This window comes from Mesoplodon mirus (genome assembly GCF_964341445.2).
Source record: "Mesoplodon mirus genome assembly, chromosome: 2".
Classification (NCBI taxonomy): Eukaryota; Metazoa; Chordata; class Mammalia; order Artiodactyla; family Ziphiidae; genus Mesoplodon; species Mesoplodon mirus.
The window spans coordinates 176968547-176987824 of NC_138977.1; the positions used below are offsets into that span (position 1 = coordinate 176968547).

The window sequence follows — 19278 nt, forward strand, 5'->3', positions numbered from 1 at the left end:
ATTGAGGGAATGAGTCTCATGACTATCTGGGAAAAGAACATTCCAGACGGGGTATTATTTGTCATCCTAAAATGTTTTTCTCATCACTTGACAGGAATCCTACCTAAAGTGATGACAGTGATATTTAATTTACAGCTTACTATCATAAACTGCTGTTGTAGCACAGACTGCTTCCCTTCCCCCCCCCTTCTTATATAGTAATTGAAGCCCCAATTTTTAATTGGGTGTGTGGCTGCCTAGAATTAATGTTATATATTTCCATTCTCCTTTGCAGCTAGATGTGGCTGTATGCCAAGGTCTGGCCAATGAGAAGTAGGCAGAAATGAATATACAGCTCCTGAGAAGTATCTTTACAGAGAAGGAGCATACCATTTTCTTTCCTTTTCATCCTTCCTCTGACTAGAATGAAGATGTGAGCACTGGAGCTGGAGCAGCCATCTTGTACCCCGAGGTGGGTGCCAAGAATTGAGTGTAGCAGAAACCTGGATACTAATAGAAACCTAGATTCCTGATGGTCTTAAAATTTATATACTAGCCAGACCTGGACAGCTTACCTCCCGACTTCATTTATGTGAGAAAGAAAAATAAATTTATTTTATTAAGCCAGTGTTATTTTGGGTTTTCTGCCGCTTGCAACCTAATCCTAACTGAAACAGTGTGAACTAGAGTCTGCATGTTTAATTTCTGATCTAGTCTCACACGATTCCTCAGTTACACTCAGGATGCATCATGGTAGCGGTCACCTCACCGACTGGGCTTGCCAGCATGTCTGACTCCTTCCCACCTAATCAGGGTTTACGCTTCTTCAAGGCCCAACTTCATCCCATCTCCAAGCAGCCTTCTCCAGTTTACAGCCCTCATGGCTCTGCCTTTTCTTTTAACTGCCACAGCCTTTCCCACTGATCCCACCCATTGGGAGTTAATCAAATTGCCTTATTCTTTCTCAGGTTGAAGATAAATTTCTGTCCCATTATTTCACATCTCTCCATCTCCACTGCTCTACTGCAGTCCACGTGACCCATAACTGATGTTCCTACTTTCCCTATGACTTCTCTTAACCCTTCTCCGTGCAGTAACCCGAGCCGTGGTTTCAAAACATAGACCAGAATGTCATTGCCTACCTAAAGTGCTCCAGCCCAATCCGGAGCGGATGGTCTCTGCCTCCCTCCATGGCTTCATCTTACACTATTCCCCACCCACTCCCCGGCTCTGTGTGTGCCGATACACTTTCTTCTCTCTCCTGTGCCACGCTCCTGGTCCACTCTCTTCCCCACAGTGTTTGCCCACATTGTTCTCCTGCCCAGGCTTTTCTGCCTGCCTGTTATCTCACCCTCACTTACCCCTACCCACTGATGCCACCTTCACAGGGAATTCTCCCCTGGACCCAGACTAGGACGAGTTTCCCTGTTGGATGTTCATAAAGCCTGCAGGACTCTTCTTTCACTTACTATGTACTTACATAGCACTTACTGTAGTTTTGAATGTTACATTTGTGTGATCATTATCTGTCTCCCCATTAGCCTGAAGCTCTGTGAAGACCAGGGCTGTGGCTGTTTTGCACTTCACTATAGTAACTCCTCAGGCGAAGTGTCCAGCACCATTCCTCTTAAAACCTCTAGGAAGTAATAATTATCTATTACTATAATTTCCTTTTGCAGATGAGGAAGATACGCCACAAAGAGATTGGAAATGCAACATCACTGCTCAGCCCCAAGTAGGACTGGGGCCAACATCTACACTTGTTTCATTACACGACTAGAGTATAAATACCACCTAATAATTCTCAGAGTCTTATGGGAAAAAGACCAACAACTGACTGATTCCCACCCCGTCTGGTCCTCAGCACTGTTGTGGATGGGCCGTGCATCTTTAAGACCCAAGGATATGACTCTCAGAATGGAATTTCACAGTGAGGGCAGACACTGGGCGAGACACGTGGGGGCAGAGGATCTGGTAACTTGAGAGTCAGCAGGAAGACAGAATTAGCTTAGAACTTTCCCACTCTTTCTTAGGGTCTCCAAGGACCACTCAGAGCAGGACATCAAGGGATGAACATGCCAAGACCCCTCCATGTGTCTTTACTGTGCCATCTCCATTATCTGGCCTCAGTTGGGCTCCACCCTTGACCTTCCTGACTCTGAATATCCAGATCCTCATTCATAAAGTACTGATTATAATAAGAAGCTCACAGGGTCATATGAAGATCCCATGGGATGGGGTACGTGTGTGAAAGTTCTGTCTGAACTCTAGAGAAATGTGTGAGTGATACAAGCACCATTTACTGAGCATGAACCCTCCTTTGGGTGCTTTATTCTGCCATTTCTATTCCTCACCCAACCTTGTGAGGTGCCTTTAATTATCCCATTTTACCAATGAAGGACTCAGAGTTCCAGGAAATAGACCTGCTGCCCCACTACGGAGCATCCTCCAGTTATGTGTGGGAATCCTCAAAGCAGGGCTCAAGGGCACCTACACACCATTCTCTTAGCTACCATTCCCTCCTGATGTCTATCATTTTATCTCCCACCCTGGGTCTCACCATGGACAAGTACTACCCTTGCAGCCACAGGCTATGGAAAAGACACTGTCTCCATATATTCCCACAGTGGCCAGTCCTTGGGCAGAGGTGGAGACCGAGCACTCAAATGGCTATTTGGGCCAGAACCTCAGAAAGCCTCCTGTGAAAAGTGTTCCATCCGCCCCAGTCCCCGAATCCCGTCCAAAGGCCAACCTGACCCTCCATCTCCCCATCTCCCACTCTCCTGCTCTGCTGCTCACCCAGAAGCCTTTCTCCCCCCTGAGCTAAAAGACCACAGCCACCAGGGACTTCCCTGGTGGTCCAGTGGGTAAGACTCCATGCTCCCAATGCAGGGGGCCGAGGTTCGATCCCTGGTCAGGGAACTAGATCGCGCATGCACGCCACAACTAAGAGTCTGCATACTGCAACTGAGAAGCACTCATGCTGCAACGAAAATCCTGTGTGCTGCAACTAAGACCCAGCACAGCCAGAATAAATATTAAAAACAATGAAGTCAATCCCAAGGGTTTTTTTTTTGTTTTTTATTTTTTTTTTAAAAAAGGACCACAGCCCCCAGAGATATCAGTGGCTGTGAAGAGCTGGATGTGCCTTCTGGGTGGTGGAAAGTCTGTGTCCCAACTCTGCCAGCCAAATGTCCTATTCCATTATTATTATCATCATTCAGTAAGATGTTCCAGTTATACCAGGACAAGGGTGCTGCACACCATTAGGCCACTAAAAACTCCAGGTTCACATGGCTCAGAGGTGTGGGGAGCCATCAACACTGCTCTTACAGGAACCTCTTAGAGAGTTGTGCCTGCTGGGATCTGACCCACCCACATGTCCACTTGCTATCTGGGGACTGTAACAGCTACTGAATCCATTAACTGGACTAAAAATGAAAGCAGTTGGAAGCACAAGTGGCTTGAAATGTTTAAGCACCATAATGCTGATCTGGCTTCATTACTGCCAAAAGTAGGGTCAGAACAGAACTCTTGATCTCAGCCCCCCTTCATGGCCCAATACATTAAAGGAGAAATGTCAGATTTAACGATTAAAAAATACGATTTCTATGCCTGTCAATAATAAAAGCTTGAATTTGAAATTCGGTTGTCTTAGAAAGGTACTAACAGGTCACAGAGTACTTACAGGACCTAAACGCCCAGGCTCAGAGCTTATAATTCACCTTCCGTCTGGCTCCACGAGGTGAAGTGGGGAGGGGGTCCGGGCTCCTTGAGGGCAGGGCCCTGTCGGCCACTTTTGCTGCAATTATATCTCCAGCTGTTCCTGCAATATCTAGTGCATTGTAAGCATTCACTAAATGCTTGCTGGGTAAATGCATGAACAGATGGGAGGATTGATGTCATTGAATGTCATTTTATCATTCTTATAGACAAAAGAAAATGTTAGTCTGAAACTGTGAGATTTTCCAGACTAGATGGGATCATCTTCCTTATTTTACTTGTGATATAACTGTTTAGAGAACTCAAGTCTCTTGAATGAAGGGCTTTTTCGAAGCCATTAATAATATAGCAGCAACAATGAAAGTAATAATTATACCTAATATTGATTGACTTCTGTTTCATGAGCTTTATAAACATTGACTCTTATAATCCTCATATAACCCCTAAGGGAGGAACTACTATGACCCCCATTTTCTGGAGAAGCTGAGTAACTTTCCATAAGACCACAACAGAAAAGAAACATGTTCCACTAGGGCTGCTCATGACTTTCTTTGGGTCATAAATCCTCCTTAGGAATCCGACATTATGAGTTTCCACCTAAGGAAAAATGTGCACTCCTCAAAACATACACTATCGTGCACAGTTTCAGCAAGTGCATGAAGCTGCCAAAATCTATTCATAAACCATAGGTTAATAGCCAGTGTGACAATATCCTTAGGTTTTGGAATAAGACACACCTGGTTTCTTTCTCTTTTTTAAAAGTAATAATTGTTAATTAAGAACTAATACTGGGGACTTTCCTCATGGCGCAGTGGTTAAGAATCCACCTGCCAATGCAGGGGACACGGGTTCGAGCCCTGGTCCAGGAAGATCCCACATGCTGCAGAGCAACTAAGCCTGTGCGCCACAACTACTCAGGCCACGTGCCACAACTACTGAAGCCTGCACACCTAGAGCCCGTGCTCTGCAACAAGAGAAGCCACCGCAATGAGAAGTCCACGCACCACAGTGAAGAGTAGCCCCCACTCACTGCAACTAGAGAAAGCCTGCACACAGCAAAGAAGACCCAACGCAGCCAAAAAAACCACAAAAAGAACCCTAATACTGAAGTACATGTTCTTTAGTGAAAATCCAAACATTAGAGGTAATATCTAAATTCCCTTTGACCAGTTAATTCCAGGACCCTTCTTAGAAGTAACCATTCTTATCGGTTCACATTATATCCATTTTCTATACATTAAATACCTATCTATGTACCCATGGAAATTACTTGGTATGGTTGCATGTTACTGGGGAGTTTACAAAAATGATATTGTATTGCATCTTTTTTTCCTGCAACTTGCTTTTTTTCACTTAAGAATCATCTTAGAGTTTTTCAGCCTATATAGATCTGCCGTGTCCTTTAAGCGACTGCATAGTACTCCACAGTGTGGACACATTACATTATTACCATTTTCTTATTAAGTGACTTTAGATTGTTTCTAGATTTTTGCTCTTGCAGACGAAGCCACAGTGAACACTTTTTTTTTTTTTTTGCAGTACGCAGGCCTGTCACTGTTGTGGCCTCTCCCGTTGCGGAGCACAGGGTCCGGACGCACAGGCTCAGCGGCCATGGCTCACGGGCCCAGCCGCTCCGTGGCATGTGGGATCTTCCCGGACCGGGACACGAACCCATGTCCCCTGCATCGGCAGGCGGACTCTCAACCACTGCGCCACCAGGGAAGCCCCATCATAAGACTTTTTGTATAACTTTGCTCTACAGGTCACAGACCGCCTCATGAACTTGATTTCCCCCTAAGCTTCTAGAAAAGGTAAGACAGGGAAAACTCTGCCCCTCCAAACTTCCGAATAAGGAAACAGAGGCTCTGAGGCAAAGCCATCTCTGACTTTCCCAGTCTGACTTGGAGTCCCCTCCTAGGCACCTCCATCCCACCATGTACCTACCTCTATCAAACCACCTTCAAGTCAGGTATATATGTCTTGGTTTCCTTCACTAAATGAGTTCCTTGTGAGCAGAAACTCTACCTTCTGTCTGTGCATCCTTAACCCCTGCCTAGCATGAATGCATAGATAACAGATGGATGAATGTATGTCATACCTGCTAAAAAGTGGTACCCAGGTCTCCATAGCCATACAGAGCATTTCTTTTTTAGACGTATTAACAAAATTTTTTAATGTCTTAAATGATCATACAGTACAGTAGACTTTGGGGAGAGTGTGTATATAGAGCTCTATGAATTTTAGGACATGTATAGATTCACATACTCTCAGCCACAATCAAGTGACAAAACTGTTCGATTGCCACTAAAAACTCCCTTGTATCACCCTTTATAGTCACACACTCCCCAACCCCTGGCAACCACTCACCTATTCTCTATCACTAGCATTTTGTCTTTCCAGCATGTTGTATAAATGGAATCATACAGTATGAACCTTTTGATACTCTTTTCTTTCATTCAGTATAATACATTGGAGGCCCATTCCAGTTGTGTGTATCGATAATTTGTTCTTTTTCTTATGCTGAGAAATACTCCTTTGTGTGGCTGAACCACAGAGCCGTTATCCATTTGCCTATAGGAGACAATTTACGTTGCTTCCAGTTTGGGGCAATTATGAGTAAAGCTGCTATGAACACCAAAGTCCAGGTTTTTATGTGAACCTAAGTTTTCATTTCTCTAGGGCAAATTCCCCGGAATGGTATTTGCTGAGTCTTATGGTAATGTGTGTTTAACTTTTTAAGAAATTGCCAAACTGTTTTCCAGAGTGACTGTATCAAGCATCCTCACCTTTGTACCATAAAAACTTAAAAAAAAAACACTCCTTTTTTTTCCTCTCTTGGGGTAGGATCCCTTTCCCAGGCTCCCCTCAGCTAATTTCCCCTCCCTGCACCCTTCAGAATGCTGGGTGCCTCCCTGAACTCCAGGGCCAAGGAGGCAGCCGCCACAAGGGACATTGATCGGAAGATGAACCCCCTCAAAGTCTCTCTCTCGTGGGAGAGCACCAGATTCTATCTTTCATCCTTGTTAAAAAGCAAATGGTCAGGATTGGAACACGATGGCCTCTTATCAGTCTTATTTTTCATAGAACGAACCACATTCATGGTTTTCCCAAGTATGGACTTGGTACAGGAAATAGAAAAACGTTGGTGGGCGGGGTAATTGGAGGGACTTGGGGGAAGGTAGAGGGTTCCCAGTGCTATTTGTCTGTCAACGCTGTTTGTTTGAGGCAGCTTTGCTGACTTACACTCTGATGCTTAGTAATGGGCCAGGGTGGCCCACACCCCACCCCTTCTTTTCCGTATAATCTTCTACAAGTTCTCCCCTCTCATTTCACCACGATGAACACAGTGGAACTGGTTCCTTGCACTCAACCTTTCATATTGTGTGATTAGCACAAAGACCCAAGCTAGACACTTTTAGATTAAGGGATTATAAAGTCCCAGGGACAATGGCGCCTCACATCATGGCTTCTTTGTACAGGTCTAATCACGTATCCCTCCCAATTTGACACCAAGATGGTGGTAGGGAGGCAGGGGAATCCTGATATCACACAGGCTACAAGGTGGAAGAAGGTCCTGCCCCCAAAAACTTTGCAAGAGGCACCACGGCCTCTTAAAATAATCTACGTGTCATATTTCAAGCTCCACACTCTTTATTTTATCTGTGATCTTAAACACTGCCCGGCAATGAGATATGATGATGTCAGACTTCACAGCCACAAATCATGATGTTATGTGAGTTGCTTCATTCTTGACAAACTTCACAAACACAGGGGATGGAAAGAAGAGGCTCTTTTTGTCTTTCTCTCTTTGTGAAATCTTGACACCATGCAGACCCACTTTCTTCTAATGGGCCTTTGGCCATAATGGCGGTGGTGCCATCTGGCAGTGGAGCCCACACTGGCGCTGGTCTCTGTGAAGCCGGAAGGCTACCTGGGCCCAGGGCCTGCCGGTGCTTGCTCACTGGAGGTGGTGCTTCAGATAGATCTGCCCCACCAATCCTGCTGAACCTCCTGCCCTGCTGGCTGCCTCCCTGACTGGCCTGCTGGGATTTTCTCATTTCAGGAAGCAAATTGTTCATAGGCTTCGTAGCTCAGCATCCTGCATGCTGCAGCCCCTCCTACACTAATGGGGAAACAGGCACACCAAAAGCTCCTTTGCATCCAGCTGGGCCTCACTACCTTGTCTCTGGGGCTTATAGGCTAGACAGCACTGAGGAGGGAGGACCAGTGTGTGGGGTGAAGGTGTTTCCGAGGGTGGTGAGTCTGATGGGAGTCACAACACAAAGATCCCATAGTGGGAGGGTGAGGAGAAAGTGGATGGAGGCTACAGAATTTACTGTATGCTCTTAATCCCCACCCATTCTGAATGACCTTGACAATGAGGACCAGGGAAATGACCCACGCCTTTTGCTGCTGGGCCCTTCCTTCATCAGTGAAGCTAACTGCTTAATGAGGGAGAAAGGTGACACTTAAAATGTGTTCTCCAAACCATAAGCTAAAGCAGAGATCAGCAAACTTTTTCAGTGAAGGGGCAGATAGTAAATATTTTTGGCTTTGTGAGCCAAGTGTTCTCTGTTGCAACTACTCAACTCTACCTGGAACGTGAGGGAAGCCAAGACAGTATATAAACAGATGGGCATGGCTGTATTCCAACAAATCTTTACTGATGCAAACAGACAATGGACTGGCTTTTGCCCATGAGTGGGTCATGATTTACTGACCCCTGCTCTAGGGGATGGCAAATAAGCCAGAGAAAGATTCCAGGTTCTTATTCTATCAGCTCTGGATTACTTACATTTAGTCTGTTGGGTGAGAGAGAAATGAATATCTTTCTTGTTTAGGCAGCTGTTTTGTGGGTCTCTTTCTTACAGCAGCCTATCTGGTCCTTGCTTGGCTCACGCCCTTACTTTATTTCAAACTTGTACTTGAATGGCACCTTCTTAGAGATATGCTCTCTGACCACCTCATCTGAAACAGCACCTTCTAACATCTCTAGCCCTTTGAACTGCTTGATTTTTTAATTGTATCTGTTACTATATGTTTTACTTTTTTTTTTTTACTGCCTATAAATCCCAGTAAGTTCTATGAGGGCAAGGGAATTTCCAATTTTAATGTTGTATTCACACACCTGGACAGAGGATAACACGTAGTAGGCACTGAATGAGTATTTGATGAGTGAATGAGTGAAACAATGAATAACCTTAAAGGATCTGGAAAGCTCAAAGTATGAGAGACTAAAACAAGTTTCCAAACTTTTTTCATCTATCCCCCGTCAGCCAACATTTTTTGAGCATGTACCCCCACTATAAGACTATTTATTTATTTCTCAGTTATGTCAAAAATATTAAAGGATGAGATGAAATGAAGAAATAGAACTTCCTACATGTCAATGAAGTGTCTCATGCATCCACTTTGGAGTCCACTGAATTAAAGATGGTGGTAAGAGGAGAAGGCCTAGATTAAAGTTGACATTGGGGATGGAGAAAGAATACAGGTACCAGTGAAAATACAGCAGTGATTTATTGGATCCCACAAAAGATCTTTGAGGGCATTGTCTTTCCTCAAATCTTTGCCATTGCTTCCTCTGACCCTGGTGAATGGTTCAAGGAGCTGACCCTTCTGAACAACCAATGTAGAATCTGGGAGATGACCTCAGCCATAAAATAACAAAAGCATATGCACAGGTTTTAGGACCAACTGGAAAACTGTATACTTTCCTTTTTTTAAGAAATTTCTTTATTTTTGGCTGTGTTGGGTCTTTGTTGCTGCATGCAGGCTTTCCCTAGTTGTGGCGAGCGGGGACTATTCTTCGTTGCGGTGCGCAGGCTTCTAATTGTGGTGGCTTCTCTTGTCGTGGAGTACTGGCTCTAGGCATGCAGGCTTCAGTAGTTGTGACACGTGGGCTCAGTAGTTGTGGCTTGCAGGCTCTAGAGCACAGGCTCAGTAGTTGTGATGCACGGGCTTGGTTGCCCCGTGGCATGTGGGATCTTCCCATACCAGGGCTCGAACCTGTGTCCCCTGCATTGGCAAGTGGATTCTTAACCACTGCACCATGAGGGAAGTCCTGTATACTTTTCTTTAGTGCAGGAGCTTGGGGGTGGGGATGGTCTCTTCTGTCCTTTAATTTCCAAATTGTCTAGAGTGCATGTGTGTACTTTTAAATAAACTAGCTCTCAACTCATTTATTTTTAAAATATTTATTTATTTATTTATTGGCTGCATCAGGTCTTAGTTGCGGCATGTGGGAGCTTTCGTTGTGGCGCATGGGCTCTTCATTGCAGTGCACGGGCTCCAGAGCACGTGGGCTCATTAGTTGCAGCGCACAGGCTCTCTAGTGGTGGTGCATGGGCTCCAGAGCTCGTGGGCTCTGTAGTTATGGCATACGGGCTCAGTAGTTGCAGCACTCAGGCTTAGTTGCCCCAAGGCATGTGGGATCTTAGTTCCCTGACCAGGGATCGAACTGGCGTCCCCTGCATTGCAAAACAGATTCTTAACCACTAGACCACCAAGGAAGTCCCTCAATTCATTTATTAAACACAGTCCACATGTCAGGCACCTTACGAAGCTGGGAGTTGAAAGCAAAAACAAGGTTCTCAAAACCTAGGAAACACCACCTCCCTTTACAATGAGAAAAAAAAAAGCAGGAGGAAAACACACATACGGAATGATCTTCACTGCTTACAGACCATAGAGAGCATGCTCTGTAAGACACTGAATATTCTAGAGCCTAACTTTGGTGTTGCAGCTGCTCCCTCAGATATTTACCTTGCTATCCCCTTGGCCGCCTCCTGCTCCTGTCTTATTGGCAATTTGCCTCTCTTGCAGGGACTGACTTTTCGGCCCATCTCAGCCTGCTCTCACTTCTGGCTGCATTGAGTCTCTCATATTTTGAGCTTTCCAGATCCATTGAGGGGCTTTATTTATGATTAACATTTTCCACACTGTGTCTGTGCCCTGGATCTCTTTCTTCTTTGCTTTATTAAAACTGGATATGTTAACACTAGGTGTTTTCATCTTTTTTAATATATTGAAAAACAGCTTGTTTGTTATAATTTCATCTTCCCAGGACTCAGGGGTGAGTCCCTGGGTGCTGGGTCAGAGGGAAGACAGTGGAAGTGACCATGGGATCTCATGTTGTGTTCAAATCCTCCCTCCACGCTAACCCTGCTGAGCTTGGATCACATCTGCATACTTGACTCTACCCTGGGACAAGAGTTTTCCCAGGAGGATTTTCTATTCCTCATGTTAATAGGGTCTTGATATGATTCTCTCCACTACTCTTCCAGATGCAACTGAATCCTGGAGTAAAAGCCCATGGGAATCCTGCAAATATACTGGCACACAAGAGTGTTACACAGCTTTGTTGAAATAGCATGGGCTTTGCTGTCAGCTGGAGCTGAAATTGAAAGTGATTTTATCATGTGCTCATTGTGTGACCTTGGCCAAAGTACTCAACCTTTCTGAGCCTTGGGTCCCTTATCTTCATGTGACAGAGAAAGAAGGAAAGATGTTAGATTATGACTATTTGCACTCCCCCCCCATACACACACACTCCACAATACAACGCACCTGAAATGAGCAAGGATTCTTTGCCTGCTATTGGGCTCTGGATTGGTTCCACCAGGGTGAGAGGTGGAGAGGAGAATTAAAGAAACCAGAGAGGCCAGATTGCGTTGTTTAAGAAAGATTTGAAGGGGCAGTGGTGAGCTAGAAGGGAGCAAGCGGGAGCCTTTTTCATGGCCAACTACAAAGACATGGGAGCTTAGGAGCTGGGGCTTCGATGTGTCATTTTGCATCTTCCGAGAAGCAGATGCCAAGATGGAATTAGAAGTACAGAGATTTATTAGGGAAAATGTCCGTAAAATAAAAAAGACAGGAAGCAGGACGCGGAGGAGGGAAGTTTGACACCTGTGAAGAAAGAGTGGGAAGGAAGGAGGATTGAATAAGAGCTTCAGTCTGCAGCACAGCTCTGAGAGAGTCTTGGCCAGGCTGATGGGAGCCCCAGACCAAAGGCTACCCAGTAGAGGAGTCCCCTGTTGGACAGGAATGGCCAAGCTCAGGTACCCCTACCACTCACATTGGCTGGGAGCAGCCCAGGGAGGGCAGTGGTGGGTCCAAAGCCCTACTGACGCTATGGTGGGTCCAAAAGTGCTGCAGCACGAGGCTGTCAGCTACAACAGGTTCTCTCTTGAAGGGAGATCAGAGAGTCATGCTCCAATGTCTGCCATAGACCGTGGTGTAAAGATGGCCCTACCCAATATACCCTCATGGCTGCAGGGTTGATGGTCACTGCTGCTGTTACCATTCTATTGCTGCTCTTGACAATTACCAAAAACTTAGTGGCTTGAAACAGCACACGTTTATTATCTTATAGGTCTGTAGGTTTGAAGTCCAAGAAGAGTCTCACTGGGCTAAAGGCAAGTGTTGGCAGGGCTGTGTTTCCTTCTGGAGGATCTAGGGGAGAATGCATTTCCTGGTCTTTCCCAGGTCCAAAGGCTCACTGCCTGCTTCCTCCATCTTCAAAGCCAGCAGCAGCAGATAGATGCTTCTTATATCCCATCACTCTGACCTTTTTTCTGTACTCACATCTTCCACCCTGTCGCCTCTTCTGCCTCCCTCTTCAACTTTTATGGACCTGTGTGATTACTTTGGGACCACCCAGATAATTCTAGAAAATCTCCCATCTCAAGGTCCTTAACTTAGTCATATCTGCAAAGTCCTGTTGGCTGTGCAGAGCAGCTTATTCATAGGTTCCGGGGATTGGGACGTGGACATCATTATTCTGCCTCTCATGGTGGCTGTGAGTTTTCAGTTTGGATTCTGTGTCCCATCAGAAACACAGTCTGTGGAGCCAGCCATTGACTGAGAGGGAAGCAGTTGGGTTGTGTGGCAAATAGATGAACTCCAAAGTTGGATTTTTATCAAGAATTATGTGGGAAGTTAATGATGGATATTTCTTACAAGCCATGTGATAAAAATAGTTTTGTTCAGGCAAAAATGGGAAGGGGATGATCAATTTGAGGGCAGAGGTAACACTAACAAAATTTCGTCTACAAAAGAAAAATACAAGGGTAACAAGTTTGGGGGATGTTTTCATCTGAAGTTGGTTATTTTTGTCCAGCAGCCTTTTCCCACAAGGAGAATATCTAAATATCCTCCACATAATCAAAATTTCAAAAGAAACACATTCACAATAAAGCACATATCTGTTTAAGAAGAAGAATCTTGAAATGTAGTGAAGTTGAAACAGATTAAATTTTTTTTTTTTTTTTTTTTTTTTTTGCCGTACACGGGCCTTTCAGTGTTGTGGCCTCTCCCATTATGGAGCACAGGCTCCGGATGCGCAGGTTCAGCGGCCATGGCTCACGGGCCCAGCCGCTCCACGCCATGTGGGATCTTCCCGGACTGGGGCACGAACCCGTGTCCCCTGCATCGGCAGGAGGACTCTCAACCACTGCCCCACCAGGGAAGCCCCAGATTAAATTCTTTTGCTTAAAAAGAGTAAGTTCATACTGTGGGGAATGCATTGAGAGTAAGGATTATGGGATGGCCTTCATCAATGTTCAAAATCTTATCAACGTCACAGAATTCATAATGGAATAAAAATCTGTGAATAAAATGAACGTAGGGAGATTTTTAGCCATGGCTGTCATCTTACTCAACATCAAGGACTATATGCTGGAGAAAAATGCTGTGGATATAATAAATGCAAGAAGGCTTTTAGCCAATGCTCAATGTTTACCCTCTATTGGAGAATTCATATTGTGGATAAAGCCTATGAATGTAATGGGTATAGAAAAGCTTTTAGCAAGTTCTCAGACCTTACTAGTCACCGAAGAATTAATAGTGAAGTTGAAACCTATGAGTTTCATTACTCTAAGGCTGGAGTAATGACTGTGAGAAGACAAGACCTTCAGCCATGCCTCCAGCCTTGCCTAAAGTGAGAGAATTCATGTTGGAGGAAAGCCCTACAAATGTAATGATTGTAGGAAGTCCCTTAGACAGAGCTCAAACATTGAGCAACATTTCAAAATTCTCATGTGAGTAATGAATGCAAAGAAGACTTTAATAGATACTGGCAATTCATGCATTGAACAAACCCTATAAATACAAAGAATGAGGGGACACCTTTAGCCTGTGTCACTCCTTACTCATATCAGAGAATTCATATTGGGGAATGAAGGTGGAGCTTCTCTTAGTTATAAGTTTCATTGATTTAACATAAAAAAAAAAGGCACAGCAATGAGAAACCTCTGAATTTGGCAATGTCTTTTGTCATAGCTCAATCTTATTGACAAGCAGAGAATTCTGATCTGGGAGAAATCCAAATCACAGAGCAAGTGAGTAATTTGAATACACAGGTAAAGCATGAGAAATGTGAAGAGATCCATTTGTCTGTGTAAATACTTGGTTTTCATTATCATTTCACAGAAAATATTGGTAAATAAAGCCAAAGAGCAAGGATATTGAGGACTTTTGTCTTAGAGTCAAAATCAGTAGAGGTAGCGGCTGCAGACAGAAGGTGATTTCTCTGTTACAAGGAAAGCCTAGCACATTTGTTTTTAAAAGCCTTGTCTTTTGGGACTTCACTGGTGGTGCAGTGGTTAAGAATCGGCCTTCCAGTACAGGGGACATGGGGTGGAGCCCTGGTCCAGGAAGATCCCACATGCTGCCAAGCAACTAAGCCTGTGCGCCACAACTACTGAGCCTGCGCTCTAGAGCCTGTGAGCCACAACTACTGAGCCCTCGTGCCACAATTACTGAAACCCACGTGCCTAGAGACCCCCTGCTAAGCAACAAGAGAAGCCACCACAATGAGAAGCCCGCACACCGCAACAAAGAGTAGCCCCCGTTCACCGCAACTAGAGGAAGCCCACACATGGCAACAAAGACCCAACACAGCCAAAAATAAATAAATAAATATTTTAAAAATTAATTAATTAATAAAAATAGATAAATAAAAGCCTTGTCTTTTAATAATGTGTATTGTAGGAATCATGAATGAACTCATATTTTAATGGATAAAGTTTTTTAGGTTTTTTTTAACATCTTTATTGGAGTATAATTGCTTTACAGTGGTGTGTTAGTTTCTGCTGTATAACAAAGTGAATCAGCTATACATATATCCCCATATCCCCTCCCTCTTGCATCTCCCTCCCACCCTCCCTATCCCACCCCTCTAGGTGGTCACAAAGCACCGAGCTGATCTCCCTGTGCTATGCAGCTGCTTCCCACTAGCCATCTATTTTACATTTGGTAGTGTATATATGTCCATGCCACTCTCTCACTTCGTCTAATGGATAACGTTTTGAGTCTATTCCAAATGGCTCTGAAGAGACAATGAAGAATGAAGCATCCAGAATGAAAAGTTTCCAAGTGAAAGTTCTTGATACACAGGAGGAGCCACCATTTCGTGATGATGAGTGTAAAAAGGAAGACGTAGGAGAATGGGGGAACCTAGTGATTTTAGAGGAAACAGTAGACTCACAGTGGTGGTGAGCATTGACTTATGGGGAGAAAAAACAAGGACAAGCTTCAGGATGGAGATGTGTGGAATCTGAGGGAACTATTTTCTTTGCTATCAGAAACCATGTAGAGAAGCAAGTATGACCAAGGCCAATGGGAATGAAGGGCCAAGGTCCTCGGGGGAGATGGCGGCAGGACTCTCATTTAATCCACAGTGAGCATGAACGTTGGGGGTTATGTTATTGTTTCACTTGAAAGTAATTTAATATATTGTATAAATGAAAAGATTTTTGGGGGAAAAAAAAGAAGAAAAATATTGGACTACCACAGTGGGGAAAAGATTTGCAAATGGAGAGAAGAGAGGGCTAGGGAACACCAGGTGGCTGAGAAAGCATAGCCCTGTGGAGAGGGAGAAGAGGGGAGGAGATATGCAGATCCTTGAGGAGCAGATTTTTTTTTTTTTTACGTACGCCGGCCTCTCCCTGTTGTGGCCTCTCCCATTGCGGAGCACAGGCTCCGGACGCACAGGCTCAGCGGCCATGACTCACGGGCCCAACCGCTCCGCGGCATGTGGGATCTTCCCGGACCGGGGCACGAACCTGTGTCCCCTGCATCGGCAGGCAGACTCTCAACCACTGCGCCACCAGGGAAGCCCGAGGAACATATTTTAATTACGGAGAGCAGGTCTGTGGTGATTGCGCAATGTAATCCCTTCTTCACTTCCCCATCCTGCTCCCACCCTAATACAACCTTCAGTAAAGTTCACATTGCTTTCAGTGCCAGCAGATCAGATTTGTGCTTCTTTTAAGGTGAGCTTGTTTTACTTGGGTTATGTGTAAAAGCACGATTAGCATCTACCTTTTGGTTATAAGGGATACGTAAAGTGAACCATGTGGAATTGCTTGCCACATAGCATACTGAGCATCTGAGATGTACCTGTCACTATTCTACGTGCTAGGAATGGAACGATAGACAGGACGGTCTTGCCCTTGTGGATCTTCATATGTAGTCATTTTTCTTATCTTCCTTCTCAGGAAACATTCAGTTTAGGAGATAACGCAACCAAAAGGACATTTAGGATCTCCTTGATTTCACACCTGCATAGACAGGCAATCCCCTTGAGTGGTATGATATTGACTAGTTATGATAATAATCTTGGCTAATATTTGTTGCTTGAACTTGAGGAGTTTTTATGTGTGAAGGTGTTGAATCTTCACATCATGCTCATAAAGCAAGTATCTGTGTTACCCCCATTCTAAAGATAAGGATAATGGAGCACAGAGGTCTTGAAGCACTTAGCAGGGATTTGGCAGAGGTGAGATTTAAACCAGATGTTGGCCTTCAAAGCTGCCACTCTATGGAGACACGATTCTACCACTGGAGTGAAAAGGCCTATTCCCTCCGGAGAAGTAAGCGTTATCTAATGACCCTACCCACGCAGCCGTTAATGAGTTAACTGTTGGACAAATGTTTGCTTTTCATAAAACAAACTTTAACGCCTTTATCTTTCCAAATGTGTGTAGTGCCGACAAGGCCATTCAGGGAGCCAGGGAACAGAAGCAGGCCGAGTAAGCCTTTATTTACGTTTTGAGAAGACAGTTCAGCATTTTTCTTGTCTACAGAAGAACCCTAATATCTGTCTGCAGAGCTCGTTCTGGGTTGCCGCCACTGTTTGCTCCCCATCCCCACTGCCGAGACAGAGTGCTCCCCTTCATCCTCAGGAGGCAGAGACTGCTCTTGCTCCCACTTCCAGACAGATATTTTCTGTGCCAATGCCGGGAATAATTCTTCAGCAGATTGCTGTATTAGTCCTTCATTTGTGGCCCAAGTTAATTTTTTTTCCCCACTGCCATGTTCATTTCTCCTGTGAATGACACACCTTCTTCTGGATTCATTTCTGTCTACGTTTTTCCTCTTTTATTTAGTTTTTTCTTCCTGTTATTCAAGGTTAATAGTGATATTAATATCTTCTATTTGCACAGTGCTCTCTGAATTACAAATGTTTTCGTTTACTTACTTTAATCCTCTCGATAGTTTTATGAGATGGGCATTTTACATCCATTATAGAGATGAGAAAACTGAGACCCAGGTATTTTTGGTGATTTGTGCAATGTGATTGTAGTGGACATTTGTTGTTCGCCTAGCATCTGTTTCCCCTTTTTCTAACACCGTTCTGATTTTTATTGCAGTTGACTTCCCCGGTCTTAGGGCGTGAGGTCCTCATGAAGCTGAGTCAGCTAATGGTTCCACAAATGGCTATTAGAGTAATATACCACCTGAGCATCACTGAAAAGTGATCAGTGACCTCCATAGAGGTGGCAAAAGGTCATCCTGGGAGTGATCTGGAGAAGGGCCTTCTTTTTTACTGAACATGAATTTTTGAGGACCCACAGGAGAAAAGAGATGACTGAAAATGGAGTTGATGCAGAAAGACGCAGAGCTGAAGACAGTCAGCGTCTTTATAAGCTGGATCCTGCTAGAAGTTCTGGTTGAGAGAGCCAACACCCCACCCCTTCTGACTTAAGCCAGGTGAGTTAGGTTTCTGTTTGCTTGTCCTTTTGTCTCACATCCCCTGAAAGCTTTCAGCTTATTGGATTATTTATATTGTGATCCATGGTGACTCATTTTACTCTAATTTTCCAGATAGACGATTTCCCCCCATTTTTATGTACTCAAATTTATCTGTTTTTCCTAATATAGTAGCCTTCTCATTTTCATTTCATTATTAGGAGAATCTACTGCAATTAATCATTGATTTTTCTCTAATATATTTGTTAACCTTTCTTAGTTTATTTTTATTTTATTTGGTGTAAAGTAGGAACTTCATTTAAATTTAATAAATTGGTTGTCAATTATTCCAACACACTCTATTGAATAATTCACATTGTTTCTTCTGATTTGAAATACCACCTTTATCATATTTCCTAAACCTGTCTTTATTCTAATTCTGGACTCCCTGTTCTGTTCTAGCAATATATGTGTGTATTCTGAACAAGTGTTGCAGTATATCTATGCTCTAAGTTATCCATTACATGTACTACAGAGTTAAAAGCACAGGCTCTGGAATCAGACTGCCTGGCTTCAAATCCTGGCTACATCACTTATTAGCTGTGTGACTTCGGGCCGGGCACTAAGTCTTTCTTGACTTTGCTTTCCTTATCTGGAAAATGTGACCAATAATAGTATCAGTCTCAGGATGTTGTTGTGATGCTTAAATGAGATAAGATATGCCGAGCATGTAGTTGAATGCCTAGCCCGGTAAAAGTAGTACATTCTTAGGGACCTTCAAGTCTGAGACCCACCAAGTGCTGTGTGCTCCTTTTACAGATATGCTTTTTAATCTCCACTTAAAAAATAATAATAAGTAAGATTTAGAAATTTTAAGAAACTTGCCTGATGTGTGATGTGGTGGAACCCTGATTCTAAACTATGTCTCATTGTAAGACATGTGCCCTTTCCACTGTATTATCCTCCTTTTAAACAACAGGCACTTTGCAATAGTGGTAATTTGTGACTAACCTCCTTCCTTTTTTTTTGAATTTAATTTAATTTAATTTTTATATGTAGCAGGTTCTTATTAGTTATCTATTTTATACATATTAGTATATATATATATATATATATATATATATATATATATATATATATATATGTCAATCCCAATCTCCCAATTCATCCCACCACCACCCCCAACCCGCTTTCCCCCCTTGGTGTCCATATGCTTGTTCTCTACATCTGTGTCTCTATTTCTGCCTTGCAAACCGGTTCATCTGTACCATTTTTCATATTCATTTATATCATAGTCTTATTGTTAGTCCCATTAGTCTGAAATTGGCTGTCCCCAAAACCACTGTTTTTTACCCTCTCTTGACCCCCTGGCTTCCATGCTGAGGAAGGATGCCAGTGTTAAAGTTAGTTCTCCCGGGCTTCCCTGGTGGCACAGTGGTTGAGAGTCCGCCTGCCGATGCAGGGGACACAGGTTTGTGCCCCGGTCTGGGAAGATCCCATATGCCGCAGAGCAGCTGGGCCCGTGAGCCATGGCCGCTGAGCCTGTGCATCCGGAGCCTGTGCTCCGCAACGGGAGAGGCCACAACAGTGAGAGGCCCACGT

General features: G+C 44.0%; 1 protein-coding gene across 4 annotated transcripts in view; it reads left to right on the forward strand.

Moving 5' to 3' along the window:
- LOC309791899 (protein FAM184B-like) overlaps positions 1-19278 on the forward strand; it is an 85704-nt gene that overhangs the window by 52052 nt on the left and 14374 nt on the right. The window contains exons 3-4 of one of the 4 annotated variants that reach the window (XM_082601099.1): positions 404-451; positions 1659-2379. In XM_082601099.1, coding sequence (XP_082457225.1) covers positions 404-451; positions 1659-1718 — 108 coding nt within the window. In that variant the 3' untranslated portion in view covers positions 1719-2379. Of the gene's footprint in view, positions 1-403; positions 565-1658; positions 2380-17357; positions 17698-19278 lie in introns of those variants that run through there. The other 3 variants (XR_014291579.1, XR_014291580.1, XM_082601098.1) reach the window with 3 other exon arrangements.